Source organism: Sardina pilchardus, chromosome 1 (genome assembly GCF_963854185.1).
Source record: "Sardina pilchardus chromosome 1, fSarPil1.1, whole genome shotgun sequence".
In the NCBI taxonomy this organism is placed as follows: Eukaryota; Metazoa; Chordata; class Actinopteri; order Clupeiformes; family Clupeidae; genus Sardina; species Sardina pilchardus.
In genome coordinates this window covers 38,153,813-38,170,202 of record NC_084994.1, presented here as the reverse complement: position 1 = coordinate 38,170,202, position 16,390 = coordinate 38,153,813, and the positions used below count along the sequence as shown (strand labels likewise).

The following is a 16,390-nucleotide window of genomic DNA, read 5'->3' as shown; positions in this document are numbered from 1 at the left end:
AGTCTAAACCGGGGGATGAAGGTGCTTCTTACAGGTCTCAGAGGGTGAGGTCGGCAAAACCTTTAAAACGGGTTAAAATTCACAAAGCTGCCAGCGCTGATGACATCCCGTCTTGTGTATTCAAGACGTGCGCCACTCAGGTGCCACAAACCTACACTGACATCTTCAACTTGTCCCTGTCCTGGTGCACAGTGCCTTTGTGTTTCACAAAGATAACGATTGTGCCAGTGCCCAAGAAAAGTGCCGTGTCTTGCCTGAATGACTACCGGCCCATCGCCCCTAACCTCCGTGGTGGTGAACTGTGTGGGGAGACTGGTTACAGCCTACATCAATACACACCACCCTGCTTTTCTGGACCAACTGCAGTTTGAATATAAGCACAACAGATCTGTGGATGAAGCCATCTCCATCACCTTGCATACTGCCCTAGCTCACCTGGACAAGAAAAACACCTGTCATGATGCTGTTCACTGACTACAGCTCTGCCTTTAACACTGTTGTGCCATCAAGAGACCTGGGTCTGAGCAGCCTCCACACGCTGTCAGAGGAGGGCTGAGTCCATCATCAAGGACGCCAGCCACCCAGCTCACTCCCTATCCTCTCTTCTCTCCTCTGGTAAGTGCTACCAGAGCAAACACACACATACTGGACACACACACACGCTCGTACACACAAAGAGAAACCGAGTAAGCAGCAAACAATGAGCATGAACAATGGGAACACACACACACACACACACACACACACACACACAGTAAGCAGTAAACAGAAACAACAAAGGGGTGGTTAATGTTACACATGACTACATTTGTAGAAGTGTAGCAACAGACCGTAACTAAGCGGGCGGGACTTCACATTGAAAAATGACCAATTACAACAGGCCCAACTCCCTTGGTTCTGTCCCCCAGACTGTCAAAAGTCAACCCACGCGAGCAAAGCTGTACTTTAAGAGAGCGAGCAGAACTCATCTTGGAGAGCGTATGGCCCCCAGCTGTTGTTTTCCTCGCTTGCTGCTGTGTCTACGCAAGTGAATTAATAGTATTTGCTCCTGAGGATGTTGTATTGCGCTTACAAGATATGACACTATTCTACCACCATAGACCTCTGTCAACTGTCAACTGTCACCTCTGTCAACTGTCTACTCCACACACTGTCAGAGGAGGGCTGAGTCCATCATCAAGGATGCCAGCCACCCAGCTCACTCCCTCTTCTCTCTGCTTCCCTCTGGTAAGCGCTACCGGAGCATTACCACCCACACCACCATTCAGACACAGTTTAATACCACAAGCTGACAGAATCCTAAATGGTCAGTGACTAAACAGTTCCTTCTCTTTATTGCCCAAATGTGCTGCCCTATTTCTTTTATGATATGCTATACTGGATGCATTGCCATGGTCGCTACTGACTTTTTAAATTCTACCCACACGGTTAATTTCACACATGCTATACTGCATCTGGGATGCATACTGTTTTTAGTGTTCATGTCTCATGTCCATGCGCCTGCGGTTTTATGTGTGTATAGTTGTCTTATATATTACATGTAGGTACAGGAGTTGTGTGTGTGTGTGTGTGTGTGTGTACAGTATATGTATGGCTGTATAATGTGTGCGTGTATGGATAGTATGGCCATGAGTGATACTGTACAGTCTTGTATTGTCTCATATAGAGTTGTCTCTCCAACTATCCTTTATTTATTGCCCCCATGCCCCCTGTGTTTATTTACCCCTTTTATCCTTGCACTACTGCAACGAATGGCATAAGAATTTCACTAAATTGCAAACTATATGCAACAATATTAAGTCTTGAAACTTAAAGCAAACACACACACACACACACACACACACACATACTGACACACAAACAGGAAAACAAACAAACACTCTCAAGCACACAAACACACACACAGCCATAAAAATGCAGATGTGCACACACACACACACACACACACACACACACCGCACACTTTCACCACCGCACATTCACAAACACACTTTCACTCAACCTGCTCTATCACTACCTGGTGCACTGCATCCACTGTCAACGATAAGAGCAGACCGTAGCATATCATTTGTTGTATTGAGAGGATGATTGGCTGTGATCTGTCATCACATACTGTAGTTAAGCTGCTACAAGCTTAAACTGCTCTCCACCATTAAAACTTATACACACTACCCAACAAGTCTGGAGCATAGAGCTATTGTGAATGTATAACATCTACTGCATGAGTTTGAACAGGACATACAGTATCTGGAATCTAAATAAAAAATCTAGTCATCTACAGTAATATTTAATCCAATATTTCAAACTCTGCTTGCTTTTTCTATCCTCTAATTCTATTATTTTCTTCCACTCTAACTTGAGACTCTCCACATGTTAATCTGTCTCTGTTCTCAGGGGCCTCTCATGTGTCATGCCGTATTAGTTCTCCTTCTTTGTCTGCCATGATGCCTCTGATGTCTGGCTACTGTAACATGCCAACGTGTCAATCTGTCTCTGTTCTCTTGGTCACTATGATTCAGTGTGTTTCTGCAGGACACCACAGACCCCCACACATGCTCTAAAGGCCTTTCACATACAGTGGTGGCATACGGCACAGTGACATAGCTGCTTAATAAAGAACAATTTAACATCATAAGCATATAATAACAGTGCAACACTCAACAGTAGATCAACACTTACAGTTTCTCAGTTCTCCATGGGCATGTCTTTAAAGGAGAGAGAGAGAGAGAGAGAGAGAGAGAGAGAGAGGGAGAGAGGGAGAGAATATCAGAACATTAGTACACCACTCTGTAATCAGCAGGATGTAAAATGTTCTTATTTTAAGGGTTTTGGGATAAAATGAATCTGTTCATGTTGTACCCAAAGTAAATTCTACCATTATTAGTAGACCTTCACCGACTTAAATGTTTTAAATGGCAAAACAATGACACTGCTGTGTTGTAAAGGCTAGTTCAAACACAAGATCCGCAACGAGACGAGCTGCAACATTCTAAAAATCAGCAACTTTCTGCAACAATGTGTTCTAAAACTGGGGCGTTCAGACCACTGCAACGACATTAAAACAGCAACAATGTTACCATAACAACAGTCTAGGCGTGAGGACAAAATAGATGTTTTTAGCCAACATCACAATAGCTACGCGCAAAAGTGTTCTAAAACTCTGCAACTAAGATTTGACATGTTGAATGTTTAGCGACGGCTTGAAACTGCTTGCAACTGCTTGCAACTTTTGATTCACACCGCCGCAACTGTTCTCCGCAACCGACTCAGACCGTCGCGAATCTTCGGTTTGAACTGGCCTTAAGAGCAATAGGCCACACAAAGCCTTGTTGTCATTGCCTTTGCAGGCGCAGATGGTGAATGCTTTCAGAATACATCATAGAGAGAGAGAGAGAGAGAGAGGGAAATAGAGAGTAAATTAAACAAAGTAAATTCTACCATTATTAGAAGACAATAATCTTCACCACCTTGAATGTTTTAAATGGCAAAACTATGACATTGCAGTGTTACAAGAGCAATAAGCCACATAAAGCCTTGTTGTCAGTAACTTAACAGGCGCAGACAGTGAGCGTTTTCAGAGTACATCATAGCCCTCATTAGTCATACTGTAACTCTAAACAACAACTGTATTCTAAACTTTGTAGTTTATTTTCAGAGTACATCATACCCGTCAGTAGTCATCTTATTACAAATAATTCACTAGCTCATGATCCGAAATTTGCAAAAAGACATGCGGTAGCAGAGCATGTTTGGCGAGGTCTCTGACCAGGGTCCTAAAGTGTTTCGTGGGAGCGTGCAAGAGTCAACTGTGCAGGCAGAAGTCATGCAGGACCCCGTCATACACCCCTTTATTCTTAACTAAGGAAGACTGGAGGTGTGAGGGGAGAGAGTGAGCAATTTAACCCGATGCTACTGCTTTGGCAGTTACAGTATGCATTAATCTGCTATTACTGTTTGGTTTTGTTTATGTAAAGCACATTGAATGACCTCTGTGTATGAAATGCGCTATGTAAATAAACTTGACTTGACTAATAATTACTCAAGCTTATTATTATGCCATGTAAACCGCAGAAAGCTTGGACATCTTTACGTTTGTAAGACCGACTGAGACAGAGGTGTGGCAAATTCCTTCTCGCTCCCCCTGAACTTGAGTTTGTAAACACCATTTAATGAAACTGGTGACACTGAAACTTCAATTGCATCACCATGCTATAAGGTATCAGTGACTCAGTCATAACAGACATTAGACTGGACTCTGACATGACTACCATGACTCTCAACACACTCCTCACCTAACCCGTTTTTACTGCTGGGTAGAAAAAACACTGACATAATGTTGTGTGGTGAACATACTGGTACTGAAACTATACATGTATGTCAAAAGACACTGTTTAAAAGCCTGAGGAAAGTCAAACACAAACCTCAATGTATGCAGTTTACAGTTGATGTGACTTTTCAGTGAACTCAGAAGCTGAATTCCAGTGATGCTTATGTGATTGTCACTCAGGTCCAGTTCTGTCAGGGAGACCATGTGCTGCACAGCAGAGGCTAAAGCCTCATAGGATTCCTCTGTCAGTTTACAACCGGCTAGTCTACATGGAGTGACAAAGACAGAGTGCAAAAGGCAGAAAGGAATGATATCATTTAATTTGATTCATTTTAACAACAATATGATCAATAATCAATATAACAATCGCACTCACTCATGCACTTATTCACTTATTTATGCACTTATTAGACTCACTGATGCACTTATTGTATTCTTTATTGTTGTTTGAAATGCTCTTAAAAACCTAATTGTTTTTTTTCCATGTTGTAAGTCGCTTTGGTTAAAAAGCGTCAGCCAAATGAAATGTAACGTAATGTAATGTAATGTAACAACCCATAAGCACTGGGAAGTACATCACTGGCCTCAACTCAGCCAGCCCATCATGATGCTCTTATGTGTTCATAGATTAGTTACACGCAGTGTTCATGGGTCTCCTGGAGACAGGCAATCATAATGTGGGTCCAGGAGACATTGCATGTTTAAACCAGTAAACCACCATATCAATTTATACACAAAACTGGACACAGGATCACTGTATGCCAGTCATATAAATTCATAAACAATACGGTTATCATTTTTATGAATTTGAAAACTATTCTGGTCCCTTCCTACATTGTGTAGTTTCACCCAGCTCACCAGGAACATAACAGATTCAGAATGATATAAGTTGATGCTGAGGAGATTCTGGACATGAATTAGTTTGGCCTTCAACAGAGGAGCCCCCTTACTAAAGTATCAGACTATTTTGGTGTGTAGCAAACAAACACAGCCCATCACTCAAACTCGGGCGATATCTTCCTGCACACTATGATGGTCACTCAGGTCCAGTTCTAACAGGGACACCATGTGCTGCACAGCAGAGGCTACAACCTCACAGGGTCCCTCTGACCGTTTACAACCAGCACATACAGTCGGAGAGGAAAGAAGTGTAGGCAGCAAGCTTTAAAAAACGTCAACTGTTACAATGTTATGGAATTGTAGAGCACACTCTCTGCTAGGACTATGAATACTTGTCTACGAGAACTCCTGTATGTGTCCATGATGTATGCTGTCATTAATGGCTGTGACTATACCAATCAACTATTTGAATCACTCTGAATGAAGAATATAAATACAAATGTCTGCATTGCTTTTGCTACAATTGTTTCATTCACTTGAATAACACTAGCGTGGGGTGCATCTGTATTCTATTGTGTTAGCTGGATCTCTCATCCAGTCAAAGAAATGAGAGTGGCATAGTCAGACCATATTGTGGTATAATATACTGTAACTGGGTTCTAACTCCCAACGGCCACACAAAGTTTAAATGGTGGAGATGAAACACAGCGTTACTGTGCTCGGTGCTCTAGATGCTAGATGCTAGATGCTATCCTTCTACTTCCCTCTACTACCATCTTCTTGATCACACTCTGGCTGGTGCTTAAACGTTTGCACTCTCATCCTCTGGTTCTCTTATGGTGTTTGAAAAAACAGTATTATTGTTACCCTACGGTTTAAATGGTGGAGATAACACACAGTGTTACTGTGCTCTGTGCTCTAGATGCTAGAAGCTACTTCCTTCTACTACAGTACCATCCTCTTGATAACTCTCTGGCTGGTGCTTACATTTCTGCACTCTCATCTGGTTCGCCAGGTGGTGTTTGAAAAAGCAGCATTTATTGTTACCCTACGGCCTCCTTTTTACCATGTAGCTTGCATGTTAGACATCAACTTTAAGTTGCTTTGGATAAAAGTGTCAGCCTAGTGAATAAATGTAAATGTATATGGGACACATCAGCAGGGAGAATTTATACTACCGTGACACATTCACTTACATAAACAACAATAATACATTATGTGATGATATTTCACAACTTCATATCTGGATTCCAGTGCCCCAAAAACAGAAATCACAATCATATGCCCAGGCATGAATGTATAAATAAGGCCTCTATGAATTCTGTGTCCTTCAGAGTTTTACTGACCTCAGTTTCTCCAGTTGGCAGTTTGGGTTTCTAAGAGCAGAGAGCAGCTTCTCTTCGGATGTTTGCAGATCACAGCCACTCATGTCCAACTCACTCAGTTGAGAAATATATGACTGCAGAACTGAGACCACAACCTCAGAGGAGCTGTGTTTGAGTCTACAGCTGACGAGTCTAGAGTGAGAGAATAAAAAACAGTATAAACAACATGTCCTCTATACTCCTTACATTCCCAAACATTTAAGCATTATCGCACAAGTGGGAGTGGTGTTACTGTACTACTGTATATCGCCACGGCTGTGGTTCGCCGTAGGCACGAAGCCGAGGGCTGAGTGCTGTAGGTAACCACAGCCGTGGCGATATAGGCCAACAACACCACGACCACGAGTGCGATAACGCTTTTATACAACAGTTCCATTGCCAACAAATAAAAGATACCAGAGTGCATTTTTAAAGGGATATTCCGCCATTTTTGGAAATACGCTCATTTTCCACCTTCCCTCGAGCAAAACAATCGATATTTACCTTGTTCCCGTTCATCCAGCCATTCTGTGAGTCTGGCGATACAACTTTTAGCTTCAGCCTAGCATAGATCATTGAATCGGATTAGACCATTAGCTTCTCGCCTGCTAGCTTCATGTTTAAAAGTGACTAAGATTTCTGGTAATTTTCCCATTTAAAACGTGTCTCCTCTCAAGTTAGAAAGTGCAAGAAGACCAACTGAAAATGAAACCTGGCGTTTTTCTAGGCTGATTTGGGATGGAACTACACTCTCATCTGGCGTAATAATCAAGGCAACTTGCAGCTACTGGCACTACTACTGCTTGTTGTCTATGGGGACTATTTTCAGATGCTGCGTACGATATCACTGCGCCTATGGTACGTTTGCAAGTTGCCTTGATTATTACGCCAGATGAGAGTGTAGTTCCATGTCAAATCAGCCTAGAAAAATGCCAGGTTTCATTTTCAGTTGGTCTTATTGCACTTTGTAACTTGAGAGGAGACACGTTTTAAATGGGAAAATTACCAGAAATCTTAGTCACTTTTAAACATGAAGCTAGCAGGCGAGAAGCTAATGGTCTAATCCGATTCAATGATCTATGCTAGGCTGAAGCTAAAAGTTGTATCGCCAGACTCACAGAATGGCTGGATGAACGGGAACAAGGTAAATATCGATTGTTTTGCTCGAGGGGAGGTGGAAAATGAGCGTATTTCCAAAAATGGCGGAATATCCCTTTAAGGAAGGATAATTGATTTTTTGCTATTATTTTTTTTAGCCCAGTTCCTCCGCTATGCAAAGTAGGCCTAGCTCAGAACGTGTGTGGTTGTTAAATCAAAGAACATGGACAACCGTCTCTGGATACATTAGTGTAGTGAGCGGACATTAGCTGTGAAGAGTCACGGTGATATTGCTTAATATCACCACTGATAGAACACATCTCGTCCAATCAGATATTGCTAAATCGTTCAACCGGACCTAACTGTTGTATAAGATATGATATACTGTTCATTAGATCAAACAGAGAGCACATGTCTGTCTGCACTGTCCAAAATACAGACCTCACTTTACAGTCTTGATTCAGTGGTTGATGGAGCAGTTCTCCTCCATGGTCCTGAAGCTCACTGTCACTGATGTCCAGCTCTCTTAGATGGGAGTTCGCCCACTGAAGAGTTGAGGCCAAAAATCGTCCATTTAGTTTACAGCCAACAAGTCTGTAAGAACATAAACCATGTAACAGAGAATCACACAGAGAGCAATCAGAGAACAATCAAGAAGGAGACACAGCTGTTGCTATTGCCTGGTTAATACACTCTACAGTTAACTGAGCTCTATATGGGACGCATCAGGTCTATGACAACATCAACATTGCCACAAGAATAAAAGCCAGTGTTTCACAAATTCATGTCTTGATTCTAGCAAAAAACAACAGTGACATTATTTTAAGTTCAACACTGCGAATGTGCACATGTGTAGGCCTATGTGTCAGTTTTACTGACCTCAGTTTCTCCAGTTGGCAGTTTGGGTTTTTAAGACCAGAGAGCAACTCCTCTTCTGATGTTTGCAGATCGCAGCCACTCATGTCCAACTCACTCAGTTGAGAAATATATGACTGCAGAACTGAGACCACAACCTCAGAGCAGCTGTATTTGAGTCTACAGCTGACGAGTCTAAAGTGAGAGAGGAGAACACCATAAGCAACATGTCCTTCATACTCTCTATAATCCCACATATGACATGCCAGATAATAAAAAGATGGACTCTTTTTTTAATCAAACAGAAAGCACATGTCTGTGTGCACTGCAAAATACAGACCTCACTTTACAGTCTTGATTCAGTGGTTGATGGAGCAGTTCTCCTCCACAGTCCTGAAGCTCACTCTCACTGATGTCCAGCTCTCTTAGGTGGGAATTCGCCCACTGAAGAGTCACAGCCAGAAATCTTCCTCTCAGTTTACAGCCAACAAGTCTGTAAGAATATAGACCATGTAACACAAAACATGCAATCAGAGACCAGTCAAGAGTAAAACAGATTTTGTTGTTGTCCAATTAAAATACTCTACAGTTAACTGAGCTCTATATGGGACACAACAGGAAAAAGTATGATACTACAGTAACAGGTCTTGGACCAACTCTCTCACATCAACATTGACACAAAAACAAAAGACACTGTTTCACAAATTCATGTTTTGATTCCAGTAGGAAATAACAGTGACACTCTTCTATGTCCAACATGTGAATGTGTAGATAAGGCCTGTGTGTCCTTCAGAGTTTTACTGACCTCAGTTTTTCCAGTTGGCAGTTTGGGTTTTTAAGACCAGAGAGCAACTTCTCATCTGATGTTTGAAGATCACAGCCACTCATGTCCAACTCACTCAGTTGAGAAATATATGACTGCAGAACTGAGACCACAACCTCAGAGGAGCTGTATCTGAGTTTACACCTGGTAAGTCTACAGAGGAAAACACCATGAGCAACATGTCCTCTATATTCCTTACATTCCCAAAAATGAAATGGTAAATAAAGGTGTTAGCCGTTTATTACTTCAAGCAGAAATACCAGTCTGTGTGCACTGTGCAAAAGACAGACCTCACTTTACAGTCTTGATTCAGTGGTTGATGGAGCAGTTCTCCTCCATGGTCCTCAAGCTCACTGTCACTCATGTCCAGCTCTCTCAGGTGGGAGTTTGCCCCCTGGTGGGCCAAGGCCAGAAATCTTCCCCTCAGTTTACAGCCAACAAGTCTGTAAAACAGAATCACAAATACTGAAATCAAAGACAACATACAGTTCTATCTATCTATCAAAGGTAGATACAGTGATGCTGTCATTGTCTGATTAGGACCGTCTACTTTTGACACCAAATAGTCTACAACATTAGTGTCTGCCAATGCAATCAAGAATATTACTGACCTCAGTGTCTGCAGTGTGCAGTTTGAACCCTGTAAAGCAGAGACCAGTTTTTCTCCAGACACCTGCAGGTCATTCTGACTCAGGTCGAGCTCTCTTAAGGGGCAGTTTGCAGACTGCAGAGCTGAGGCCATAATCTCCCAGGACTTCTCTGTTAGCTTACAGCCAGCAAGTCTGCAAGAGAGGCAGAAGAGTATAAAAAGGTAAAGTTAAATCTACAGGAAGACTGAGACAGGGAAATAATATAACTGCCCAATATACAGTGTGTGAGGGATAAGTGAAGAGAATAATATGAGGAGGGAATTGATACAACTTTATCAGTTAAAATGACATTGTTGATTCTGCTAGTTGGTCTTAATAATGATTCCCATATTGTTTCCTGTTCAATGTTCAGTGTGGAAAAATCACAAACTCTAAAAATCAGAGAGGATAAAACACTCAAGAGTAGATCAGTAATGCTGTTCTTGTCTGGTTCACACCGTCTACACACAACACAACAAACTCACAGGGTTTATCTGACCGTTTACAACAAGTCTTTAAATGTCATACAGTGTGATTCAGTTTTCCTTGAGAGTCTTTGTCTAATGGTAAATACATATTTATATTCAACCTCAGTGTTTCCAGTTTGCAGTTTGGACTCAGTAGAGCAGAGAGCAGCTTCTCTCCTGAATTCTGCAGGTCATTCTGACTCAGGTCCAGCTCTCTTAAGGGGGAGTCTGAAGACTGCAGAGCTGAGATCACAATCTCACAGGACTTTTCAGTTAGTTTACAGTCAGCAAGTCTGCAAGAGTATAAAACAGGGTTTATCTGACAGTTTACAACAACAGGTATTTTAATGTAATGCAATGTGATTCCATTTTCTTTGTACTGTTTACAATAGTAGACAAGAAATAAATTATATAACACACAGGTACTTAAAATATATTGGGTCCTTATAAATCCAGAATTCACCCAATAACACCAACCTAAGTGTCTCCATCTTACAGTGTGGATTCAGTGCTTCAGAGCCCAGCTTTCCTCCACAATCCCCCAGAGTATTCTTACTCAGGTCCAGCTCTCTCAGGCGAGAGTTTACTGACTGCAGAGCGAAGCCCAAAATGTCACCAGATTTCATATGGAGTCCACAGCCTGCAAGCCTGTAAAGTACAATTGACATGATTATTAAGAATATGCACAGGGAAAAAAACACTGAAATAGAATACATCAATGAAAAGTCTTTGTCTAATGGTATTTGTCTAATAGTATCTAATGGTATGGAAACACTGGTATAACCTCAGTGTCTGCAGTTTGCAGTTTGGACTCTGTAGAGCAGAGAGCAGCTTTTCTCCTGACACCTGCAGGTCATTCTGACTCAGGTCCAGCTCTCTTAAGGGGCAGTTTGCAGACTGCAGAGCTGAGATCACAATCTCACAGGACTTCTCTGTTAGCTTACAGTCAACAAGTCTGAAAGAGAGGAAAAGGCAATGTGTCATGTTTAAAGGTATACCATGCAGGTTTAGGTATTTTTGGTGACTGTAGGACTCGCATTACATTTATATTTTACTCTGCCATTGTAAATAGTGTACTTCTTGTGATTGTTCCCCTTGTACACAATAAAATACTTTTGTTGTGGAGGTGAAGCAATAACAACAGGCAAGAGCTATATCTACTGACAAGGTAATGTTTCCCGATTCTTGCGAGATGTCTTCAGTTTGCTATTCTTGAAGTCGCATGCCTGGTTCTCTCGGTAGGGACTCGCTAACTCTATGCTGCATACGCTAGGTGAACGATTCTCCTACTACATGTTTGTTTAGCAGCAAATTGGCTTCGTAAAGGTTAAATTGCGGTGACAATCTTGCATTGTGTACCTTTAAATCTGATTGAGAGGAAAATAATATTTGTTCCACATACAGTATGTGTCAGGCCCAAAACAACCCTACTACGGGGGATGAGTGGAGATGATAAAATATGAGTCCTGAAAACCATACACAGTTAACGCTGTCCAACCACAGACACAGCAACGCTAAAGACTGATCACTGTGATTAACCCAGAGCTGCATGAGCAGAAACCTGATTTATTAAAGATCATCACACAACAGCTCATTCGTCATGTTCAGTGTTGTACACCACATTCATACTGTAGCTCCATATAGCAGCTGCATCTGGAGATTTCATTTGATCTGGTGCAGAGATGAGGCATGATGGGAACAGTAACACTACAGCAGTGCACACACGCACACACACACACACACACACACACACACACACACACACACACACACACACACACACACCACTTGGGATGTAATTCAATAAACTGTTAGATGTCTCTGTGTGAACTACTGTTCTCTGTGCAGGCTATACGTTTTATCTTAATGACTAAAGGCAATCAGCCTCCTGTGCATACCGGTAATACATATGATTTCAAGCTAGAACCTTCAAAATGTGCAGTGTGTGTAATGATTGAAGTATTCATTGTGATACTCACAGGGCCTTTCTGCAGCATCTCACAGCTAGCACCAATCTTCTCCGTCCCTCATCTGAGGTTTTGTATTTCTTCAGGTCAAACTCATCCAACACCTCATCAGACATCAGAAGCACATGAGCCAAGGCTGAGCAGTGAACCAGTGAGAGCTGTTTCACGGCACCTTTCTCTGCCTTCAGGAAAGCCTGGATTTCATCATGAACAGAAGTGTCATGCATTTCCACCAGGCAGTGGAACAGATTGATGCACCGCTCAGGGGAGATATTTTGTCTCTGCATCACCTTCAGGTTCTTGATTGTTTTCTTCACACTCTCTGGGTTGCTGTGTGTGTGTGTCAGGAGGCCAAGCAAAAGTCTCTGATTTGACACAAGAGAAATGCCATGAAGAAAGCGGACAAACAAATCAAGGTGTCCATTCTTGCTTTCCAAAGCTTTGTTCACAGCATTCTTCAGCAGCTCATCGAGAGGCACATCTGGTAAAGACCTAGACTTTCTGCTAAGAAATGGCTCCAGGACCTTCATGTTCTTATTCAAGTAGGAGGAAAACAAATGAAGTGCAGCAAGAAACTCCTGGATGCTCAGATGGACAAAGCAGTACACCTTCTTGTGGTGAAACACACATTCCTCCCTGAAGATCTCAGTGCACATGCCAGAGTACACTGAAGCTTCACTGACATCAATGCCACACTCTCTCAGGTCTTCCTCATAGAACATGAGATTGCCATTCTCCAGATTCTTGAAAGCCAGCTCTGCTAGTTTCAATATGACACCCTTATGTGATTTTAGGAGCCTCTGTCTATCGGTCTCACTTTCCTCTTGATACTTCTGGTTCTTCCTGGTGGTCTGGATGAGCAGAAAGTGTATGAACATCTCAGTCAGAGTTTTGGGGGCTTCCTTCCCATCATCCTGTTCCAGTATTTTCTGAAGGACAGTGCCTGAGATCCAACAGAAGACTGGCATGTGGCACATGATGTGAAGGCTCCTGGTTGCTGTAATGTGTGAGATGATTCTGTTGGCTTGATTCTGGTCACTGACTCTCTTCCTGAAGTACTCTTCCTTCTGTGGGTCAGTGAATCCTCGTACTTCTGTTACCTGACTGATGCACTGAGAAGGGACCTGATTGGTTGCTGCTGGTCGGGAGGTTATCCAAAGAAGAGCAGAGGGAAGCAGAGTTCCCTGAATGAGGCTCGTTATCAGCACATCCACTGATGATGTTTGTGTCACATCAGACAACTTCTGGTTCTCTTGGAAATTTAGTGGAAGTCTACTCTCATCCAGACCATCAAAAATGAACACAATGTGGCGATCTTTGTATTCACCATCCTGTAGCTCTCTTAGCTCAGGGTGGAAGTCAAGCAGGAGCCTGTGAAGACTGTACTGATCATGTTGGACCAAATTCATCTCACGGAACGGAAGCACAAACATGAAATCTACATCCTGGTTAGCTCTGTCCTCTGCCCAGTCAAGGATGAACTTCTGCACTGATACAGTTTTTCCAATGCCAGCAATCCCCTTGGTCATGACCGTTCTGATGTGTCTCTCCTGTCCAGGTAAGGGCTTAAAGATATCATTACAGTTGATTACTGTGTCTTCTGTAGTTTGTGGCCTGGATGCTGACTCCACCTGCCAAACCTCATGCTCATTATTCACCCCTTCACTCTCTCCCTCTGTGATGTAGAGCTCTGTGTAGATCTTGTTCAGGAGTGTTTGAGTCCCTGACCTTATGATGCCTTCACATATGCTCTCAAACCTCCTCTTCATACTGGCTTTATGGGTCATCAGTACTCTGTTCAGGACATGGTTGTCTATTTGGAATTGAAAAATAATAATAATAATAATAATAAAAAAAAAAATCAGTTTCACACAACTATTTTCTGTGTAATTTCAAACAGATTGCAGCCATCTTGATTTAGTTTCTTACAAAAATGTTTCTCTAGTATCTGCAAGATACTCTGGCAATGAGCAATGATGCACGTTACTTTTGCCCCTTGTTGCATCAGGGAAACCAATCACACCAGTGTATCTGATATAGGTGGGCCAGAGGCGAACTAAACTGATGACGATAGCAATGCAACGCTCAAAATCAGTACACATTGGTCGAGTGTTATTTAAACGCATCGAAGTCCAGAATCAGTCAGAGTAAACATTGGTCGTAGTGTTATCCAATTGCAATTTTCAAATGCATACTTGGTGCCGGCCCTCGAGTTGGGCCATTACATTATATGCCCTGATGAAGACCAAGTGTGGTCGAAACATGTTGGCGTTTTCTATGTAGCCAGTTACTAATAAAGGCTTTTTAACTTCACCTTCCTCCATCACCATTCCTGGAGTGCCTGGACTTTTCTCCTTATCATGGGCCATTACATTATTCGTGGCTGGACTCTTAATCTGAAAGATTACCAAGGTCTGGCTTTTCCAGGCTACCTAGGCCATGCTCTTCTTTAAAAACTGTTCTAAATACTTTAAGACTCACCTGTTAGTTTGGCCCTTTTAACTAGAGGGTTTAGAAAGGGTTGTGTTCTGGGTCTCTTTTTGCACTGGGGGCAGCTGTAGTCTCCTGATGGACCAGACTGGCTCCAGTAGCTGCTGATGCACTGCCTGCAGAAACTGTGTCCACAGCTGGTGATGACTGGGTCCCTCAGCAGCTGCTCACACACTCCACACCTGGACTGATCCTGGGTCAGGATATCCCTAAATCCACTGCAGAGACAACAGTAATTACACACATATGCTTACAAATAAATAGAGACACATACACACAAACAAGCTAACAAATCACTCACTCACTCACAAACACACTTTCTGTTTCTCTCCCTCTCTCTCACATACACAACTCTCCATCTCATAACACACACACACACACAAACGCACACACATGCACACACACACACTCACTCACTCACTTAGGATCAGAGTGTGATGGTCCACTGCTGAATTTGGGAGGGGGATCCATAGACCAGTCACTCTTCATGGACACACAGCTGGGCACTGGAGACACTGGTCTGTGTGTCTGTGGTCTGGATACACAAGGAGACAACACACATAATAGATTGAGACAACACATTTTCACAAAAGTTGGTCATGTTAACTGACTCACATTCTCCCTCTCACACAAAAAATCACTCACTCACTTACACAAAATCACTCAATCACTCACACACACAAAATCAATCACACACTTAACAACATCACGGACTCACGCACGGGCACAGACAAACAAACAGACAGACAGACAGACACACACACACACACAAACGCACACACACACACACACACACACTCACTCACTTAGGATCAGAGTGTGGTGGTCCACTGCTGAGATATGGAGGCTGATCCATGGACCAGTCACTCTTCATGGACACACAGCTGGGCACTGGAGACACTGGTCTGTGTGTCTGTGGCCTGGATACACAAGGAGACAACACACTTACCAGATTGAGCCGACACATTTTCAGGTTTCCATACTCTTACACTCATTCTCTCTCAAACATGCTAACACATAAAGAAACACACACTCTCTCACTCTCACACTCTCTCTCTCTCACACACACTCACACACACACACACACACACAAACATGCTAACAAATAAATACAGACAAACACACACACACACACAACAAATAAACACACACATACACAAACATGCTAACAAATAAATACAGACAAACACACACACACACACACACACACAACAAATAAACACACACACACTTGCTGAAATCTCACGTTGGATCAGACTGTGGTGGTCCACTGCTGAGATAGGGAGGCTTATCCATGGACCAGTCACTCTTCATGGACACACAGCTGGGCACTGGAGACACTGGTCTGTGTGTCTGTGGTCTGGATATATAAGGAGACAACACACATAATCGATTGAGCTGACTCATTTTCCGGTTTCCATACTCTTACACTCATTCTCTCTCAAACATGCTAACACATAAAGAAACACACACACTCTCTCTCTCTCTCTCTCTCTCTCTCACACACACACACACACATACACAAACATG

General features: G+C 42.6%; 1 protein-coding gene across 1 annotated transcript in view; it reads right to left on the bottom strand.

The window, feature by feature from the left end:
* Positions 1–15,716, bottom strand: part of LOC134078642 (NACHT, LRR and PYD domains-containing protein 12-like) — a 24,078-nt gene extending 8,362 nt beyond the window's left edge. Inside the window, exons 1-12 of the mRNA XM_062534722.1 lie at positions 15,667–15,716; positions 15,282–15,395; positions 15,036–15,078; positions 14,852–14,990; positions 13,698–14,183; positions 12,661–13,583; positions 12,383–12,528; positions 11,188–11,358; positions 10,881–10,973; positions 10,526–10,696; positions 9,919–10,089; positions 9,616–9,750 (exon numbers count right to left, since the gene is read on the bottom strand). Of these exons, the coding sequence (XP_062390706.1) occupies positions 9,616–9,750; positions 9,919–10,089; positions 10,526–10,696; positions 10,881–10,973; positions 11,188–11,358; positions 12,383–12,528; positions 12,661–13,583; positions 13,698–14,183; positions 14,852–14,990; positions 15,036–15,078; positions 15,282–15,395; positions 15,667–15,716 (2,642 nt within the window). The remainder of the gene's footprint in view (positions 1–9,615; positions 9,751–9,918; positions 10,090–10,525; positions 10,697–10,880; positions 10,974–11,187; positions 11,359–12,382; positions 12,529–12,660; positions 13,584–13,697; positions 14,184–14,851; positions 14,991–15,035; positions 15,079–15,281; positions 15,396–15,666) is intronic.
* Positions 15,717–16,390: the final 674 nt, after the last annotated feature.